At 38.3% G+C, this 6,771-nt stretch overlaps 2 protein-coding genes across 2 annotated transcripts; one reads left to right on the forward strand and one right to left on the reverse strand.

Annotated features, from left to right (window-relative positions):
• The first annotated feature begins 437 nt into the window (after positions 1-437).
• Positions 438-846, forward strand: LOC108813859 (uncharacterized). Its single transcript, XM_018586531.2, has one exon. It carries the CDS (start codon positions 439-441, stop codon positions 844-846), a length of 408 nt encoding a protein of 135 aa, XP_018442033.2. The 5' UTR covers position 438.
• Positions 847-2,885: 2,039 nt separating this feature from the next.
• LOC108813861 (B3 domain-containing protein REM17) lies at positions 2,886-4,547 on the reverse strand. Its single transcript, XM_018586534.2, has 4 exons — positions 4,419-4,547; positions 3,965-4,324; positions 3,560-3,886; positions 2,886-3,476 (listed from the first exon to the last, which is right to left on the reverse strand). Exons 1-4 carry the CDS (start codon positions 4,494-4,496, stop codon positions 3,081-3,083), a joined length of 1,161 nt encoding a protein of 386 aa, XP_018442036.1. The 5' UTR covers positions 4,497-4,547; the 3' UTR covers positions 2,886-3,080.
• Positions 4,548-6,771: the final 2,224 nt, after the last annotated feature.

Raw genomic sequence — 6,771 nt, forward strand, 5'->3', positions numbered from 1 at the left:
TTAAACAATATAAAATTAATACTTCAGACAAAACAGTTAAACAAATTGTCAAAGTTTTATCATTTTTATTGAGTATACTGTATACCAATGAGTGATTTTTTCATTATATTTGATTTGTTTAAGCATGCAAAACCATTATATACATTTTTGTCAAGAAACTTGTTTGTGTAAAAGGTTTCTTGTCATTCATCCTAGGTCAAAGACTTCATTATATATTCGTACAGTGTTTCCTAAACATAAGGAAGAGATATACATATTAACATTTTTTAACTTATATATGTATACATATATATTAAATGTATTGTTTATATTTTTATATTTTCAGAAGACATTTCATAAAACACGAATGCGTATAAAACTCAACTCATCCAAATGATATGTGCCTAAATTCATTGCATGAATTCGGATAACATGAAAATTTCGCAAATTTAAATATATATGTCCAAGAATTCATTGCAAGAAGAAGTGGAGAAAATGACAACGCTAACATATAATACTTTATGTATAGGATTCATGTTCGTACAATGTTTCAGCACTGTCTTTGCTCGCGACCTACAAGATAATCTCGATGCCACTCAAATCACACCAAAACATGTCGAAACAGCTCAGCTTACTAATTTCGGAGCTAAACACATTCCAAGTAATATTGGTTTTGGTGCGGTTGGAAGTTTAGAAGTTGCCATCACATTCTCGATTCCTATCATCCAGATTCCTTTTCCAAAGGAAGGTTCTACGGTGGGCATTATTAACGAACACGACAAAGATAAGATTAAAGGTATTGTAATTACTCCAGCGACTACTCATGAGTTTGGTCTTTCCCCTGGAAAAGATGGTGTAGAGTTCTGACACAGCGAGGGAGAAACCATTCCTAAAAACCGAGTATTGAAGACCATGCCACTTTCCTGAGAGTTATGTTAGCTGGAGATTGAAGTTACTATAAAAGCATATGATAAACTGATAAAGTAGATAAAAGTACTTTCCCTATGTTTTTTGAGACAAATAAGTTGTTGTAAACCAAATCAATCAAGAATCGGTCAACAAAGTCAATGAATTTTCATTTTTTTTTTGTTACAGAAATTTCATTAATAATAAAAAAAAAATGAACCCAAAACTATGGTCCAAACTCAGAAGTCCATTACATAGAAGCGAAAAACATAAGAGCCTTTTTGGCTAAGATATCAACAATCGTGTTCTTTGATCGTGAGAGATGAAAGAAACCGATTGATGCAAACCTAGAGGAGATCGAACGGATGTCGAAGACAATTCCGATGACTTCTTTAGACTGGAGATCTCCGAAGATAGCTCGGATGAGCGTTAAATTGTCGGAGAAAACTTTGAGTGTGAAGAACTCCAAGGTTAACCTCATGCAGAGTAGACAAATGACTGGAGCAAGTGACATGATCCACGCACAGAGCAAGAGCTGAGACACATTGGATGAGCAAGTGGAAAAGCATGTCCATATACGAAGGATCGCTCTCTGATAAAGGGCTATGTGAACCCGGCTCTCAACAACCACATTATAGACCATGCTCATCAAGCTCAATGCTTTCTGGATGGTGAAACTCAGGGCGGCTGCAGGTGTTGGAGGCATGGAGATGCTAAGAATGACATTCGACGAGGGAATAGAGGTTGTGGTCAGGCTAATACTTTGGACACCAATATTACCGTATCGGGTCCACAAGCTTTTGCTGAAACCACAACTGATCTGTTGGCCAGTAGAACACGTTGTCTTGAGAGTCAATACATAGATGGTTAAAGGAAGCTCAACAGGCCTCACCAAATCCATCACAACGAAATGAAAGCACATCTCAAGGTACCATTTAGCTTGATCTCGGTAGTGGAGGTGTATGACAATGAGGAGAGAGCAGGCAAGTGGACAACGGAGTGACAGGGACAACAGCGGATCTGGTGGAGAGGAGGCGGATGTGATGTGAAGTAGGGAAGATGAAGGTCTAGCTCGAGAAGAGGGAGGCGGATCTGGGGGTATTGGTGGGTTTGGAGGCTCCGGTGGTAACTGGTGTTCCGACGGCAGCGGACTAAGAACAGACCAGAGTAGAGCATGAGATCTGCCTTGTGTTGGAGGAGGTGAGAAGCAACAGGTTGAGGCTGGAGCAGTCATGTCGCTGGAGGTTGAATAAGCCTTAGGAGAAGCAGAAATCAAATGTACTAGTGCTGTTTAGAAGGAGGAGGAGACATGGACGGTGGAGCTCCGGCGTTTGAAATCCATCTTCAAAATCTGAGCGGCTGCCTTGGGAGAAGCGCATGAATTTTCATCTAGCCATCCGATTAATCAACCAACTATTATTTTATATTTATTTTTGTATAAATATGAACATATACAAGTTTTTATGTAACAGTATATTTTCAAATCACTACATTTATTAAAGTATAGAAGATAAACAATCTGAAAACAAAATTTTGAAAGAAATTCTGATATTTCTAGCTTAGGTACCCTTGACAACGTCATTGAGGATATTGGAGCACAAGGTTTAAAGAGGGGTGTACCAACTCTACTAGAATTTTCATTAGGTACTGAGATAGAATCTTCCCGATGTTGAACAAGCTGCATCTCATGTTCAGTAGCTTGTGCTGGAGAGGTTTCAGGAACATCAAGAACTTGATGATCGTATTCTTCAACAGATGCGATTGTGCTTATTTCGGTTCGAATAGTAGAATCATCACCATATATATACTCCATGCCTTCTTTTTCTTCTGGTTGCTTTTCCCCAACCGTTGATTGTCTCTCCTACAACGCTGCCTTGTAGTTTGTTCCCATCTACAATCAACTGAATTGCTCTCAACTCACACCCCAGTCCATTTTGACAATCTGACATATACTCAAAGTCAAGAGGTACATCAATGTCTTGATGGGGCAAAAGATTATTTGGTTCAAAAAATTAGAAAATTCTAAACATTCAAAGTCAGATCTTTCTACATGAGTAGACATGTAGATAGCAACAACAAGAGAAAGAAAGTTGACGGATAGCAAGAAAATACTGAAGAGCAAGTAGTGTCACACACACACACACCACACACTTCTTCTCTCAAACAGAGTTTAGTTTGGTGCTCTGCATCTCTACTTATTCTTCATTTTTCTCCATCTTAACGCACTCCTGTGAGATGTTCTTGTCTCCAAGACTCTCCTCTTCACTTTCTTGGGATTCGCTACTATCATCATCGCCGCTGCTAGTATCTGAACAACTACTTTCTTCTTGACACTCCAATGGCGTTTTGCTAGTGCACAACAAGAGAACAGGCTTGTCCCCGGTTCCAACCAGTTTAAACATGAATGAATCTCCAGCTTTGATCCCGTTTACTTGACAGAAAGTTCTCCAGCCCGGTCCAACGTAAGTCGGTGACGCTGATTCATAGCATCTCAAAGCTAAACTCCATCTTCCTCCCCATTCATTCTTTAAAACTATCTCACTACATCCTCTATCCAGACCATTTGCAATCACAAACGTCTCCCCAAGATACTGCAAAAAACACCAACCACAATCATATAAACGACTCAAACACACACTGGGTGATACTATAGTGTGTGAGTTTATGTATTCACCAGTTTATCAGTTTTCAGGCTATTAGAAGTGACACATCCCATAAAACAAGAATGGTGTAATGAAGGTTCTAAACTATTATGCACTCGCCCGCATAACCTAATAACCGGTGGTCCAGAATTTTGGACCAGTTTCAGTGTATAGTGACCATGGCTCATCTTATTTTCAGCGCAGAATCTTCTCCAACCAGGTCTGATAAAAGTATGCATGTCTGCCTTGTCGTGTTTCAGTTTCAAACTCCATGATCTTCCTTCTTCGTTAAGAAGAATGATTTCCTCACCGCTCATTTTGTCTAGACCGTTTGCCCTCGCAAAACTCATTGGTAAATACTGCAATGCCATCATATAATTTGATTAAAAGCAGCTAACAGATATTGTAAAACTATTATTAAGATAATTTAATCTAACCAGTCGATCGAATTTTAGATTCGAGGCTGAGACTTTTGCTACAAAACGAGAATGATCTGATGAAGAAGAAGACTCATTGATGTTGTTGTGAGATGATGATGATGTATACTGAATCTCACAGAAACTTGGTCCCATGGCTGTGATGTGAAACACTAATTCTCTTTCATGTCTGAAAACTATTATGTCACCAATCCTGAGATCATGCGCGACAGCAAAATCTTCCCATCCGTCGGTGAGTTTCAAGCCGTCTATCTTCACTGTCCAAGTTCGGTCGGACGCATCTGTTGTCAGTTTGGCAATCTTGACGTGGTCTTGGTTTCTTCCTTGGAGGTGCTTCAAGAAGAAAGGTATAGGAATGGTCTGCATGCACCAAACATACAACAAACAAAGATTTAAGCAAAGTGGAATATTGTTGTATTCTTGAAATGAAAGAGAGTAGTAGTAGTAGTAGTACGAGGTGAGAGTGGAAGCCGGGAAGAAGAGGCTGGAAGAAGTGTGGATTGACTGGAGAGTGAAGAGATTGATCTTCCATTATTGAACGTGAGCTGAGAGAATATCTCAATAAATCACTGAAAAAGTGAAAAAAAAATAATAATAGAGCAACAGAATGGTGGATTCACGTTTGATAAAAGGTGAGAGCTTTATAAGACTTGTCCTCTTCCTCTTGAGTCTTTTGAGATGATTACCTTTTTTTTTCTCCTTTTCCAGAAACTTTATCGTGCCAATCTTGTGAGTATGAAAAATATATTTGAAATTCATACCACATACTCAAAATTACACATATGACAGAGAGAGATGTATTAACACATGTCCGCTGATTCTGCAAAGGTAAAACGCCTCTTTTGGTGCAGCTTTAACGTCTTCAGTCTTTTAGCATCATCCTTTTATCTTTTAGTTTCTGTAATCATTAGTTTGTATTGTTCTGGTGTATCACCTATCTTTCTTATATAACATTTCAAGTTGGGTTTGAGTTACAAAAAAGAATATCAGAATTATATAACTTATCATGCTACTATCAAACTGGTTTTGAAGTGAATGTTTCACATTGTTAACATGAGGTATCATTGTTGCTTTCTCAAAATCTTATCATTGTTCTCTCATAACTTGGTCCGTGCATTAATAGCTAACAAAATTATCTCTTAGTTACTGGTAGTTAGTTGCTCTGTTCCCACATTTTATATTGGTATAAGAAACTAAAGACTTGTAAGGGATGACATTCTAATTTCTCAAAGATTACTAACTAAAACAGGAACGTTTCCTTGCTCTACACACTAGTGTTGTAAGATCGAAAATACCTTGTTGCAGTAAACTTCTAAATCTTTCTTGAATTCACAACAAGATTCAGATAAGTAGACATACATCTAGTCAAGAAACACAAGAAAGATGCAGTCAACAAGCTGCTGCATCTAAAAGAAACTTGACAGATAAAGTAGCATCACTCTTCCTATAATGCGTTTAGACATCACACGAATCTTCTCTGGGATTAAGGTTGGTGCAGAACTTATGTAGCGGGCTTGCTTCGCCCTCCCAAATAAGTTCCAACACAAAGGGCTGTCCTATCTTTACGCCATGAGCGTCATCACAGAACACTCTCCAGCTTTTTCCAATTTGCATTTGTCTAGTTCTTTTGTTCTGTAAAAGAGGAACCTCTTGTTTAAGATGTTTTTGTCTCCAAGACTCTCCTCTTTACTTTCTTACGACTTGCTACTCTCATCTCTGCTGCTAGTACTAGAGGAAAGAGGATTCACATCATCACTATCTTCTGGACACTCTAATGGTGTTTTGTTACGGCTGGATGATTCCGAAGGGCACAAACAAAGAACAGGCTTACAATTGAAAAGGTAAAACTTGGGCAACTTTGCGACAAATAACAAAGTCTTACCAAGTTTACTAAGTTCTACAAACACAAACACATAAGTTTTTAACATAAAGACTTAGGTTCCTTAGACATAAAGACACAAAGTTTAAGACTTCTTGTGATTCCTCTTCTTCAGCTTCCCCTCGTTTTTGTCCTCCTTGGCTCTTCACATAATGAGACTCCTGACTTTAGACTTTTTTGAAGGACCACCTTCTTTTCCTTCAGATTTCCTCTCTCTCTTTTGTATTGATTGACAGAGTTTGTCAAACGTATACCACCATCCTTCCCAATATCAATCTCATCATCATGAGCCTTGTCTTTCTCAATATCATTCAAAATATCTTTCTCCCCACCTGTTTCATCATTTGCTTTCTCGCTTTGTTCATCATCCTCAGCCACTTGCTGCTCCACTGTCTTAGCGATTTCTACAACACTCATCCTCAGCCACTTCACTCCTTCAAGAGACTGAATCTTATCATTCAAATCTTTCATTTCACTGATGAAAAACTCTTTCATTTCCTTTAAACCATCTCGGAGCTCTCCCCTCAACCGAGATTCAACCCCAATTACATCCACAACTCCAGGAATCTCAACTGGATTATCATGAATAACAGGAGCATGATTAGGTTCTATCTCAGTGTACGGGCAATGTAGTCAGTGTTGAACATTTCTTCAAAGCAGATTTGTTTCTTTCCCTTGAGTATAATCTTGGTCCAACGATCAACAATTGCATCATTATCGTTATTCCAACCTCTGTAATTGCCATGATTCTTCTCAAAAGACTTTTCTCAGCTGGTGCTACTTCTAAGATACTATGAACTAGTTGACCGGTCTGCATCCTGTGCGTACATTGTATAGATTCAAATTATAGACTAAATAGTACAAAATTTTAGAAGTAACGGATTTTATATCATAAGATCACCGTCTTTGGAATAAAGCATCAGGTACA

The sequence above is a fragment of the Raphanus sativus genome, chromosome 6 (assembly GCF_000801105.2).
Source record: "Raphanus sativus cultivar WK10039 chromosome 6, ASM80110v3, whole genome shotgun sequence".
Lineage (NCBI taxonomy): Eukaryota > Viridiplantae > Streptophyta > Magnoliopsida > Brassicales > Brassicaceae > Raphanus > Raphanus sativus.

What these genes read in the sequence shown, in the direction of transcription:
- LOC108813859 (XM_018586531.2), top strand. Translation starts at nt 439, where the DNA reads ATGTCCAAGAATTCATTGCAAGAAGAAGTGGAGAAAATGACAACGCTA.
- LOC108813861 (XM_018586534.2), bottom strand. Translation starts at nt 4,496, where the DNA reads ATGGAAGATCAATCTCTTCACTCTCCAGTCAATCCACACTTCTTCCAG. An exon ending in CCGGCTTCCACTCTCACCTC is followed by an intron (nt 4,325 to 4,418) that starts GTACTACTACTA and finishes TGGTGCATGCAG; the next exon opens with ACCATTCCTATACCTTTCTT. An exon ending in ATCTAAAATTCGATCGACTG is followed by an intron (nt 3,887 to 3,964) that starts GTTAGATTAAAT and finishes ATGGCATTGCAG; the next exon opens with TATTTACCAATGAGTTTTGC.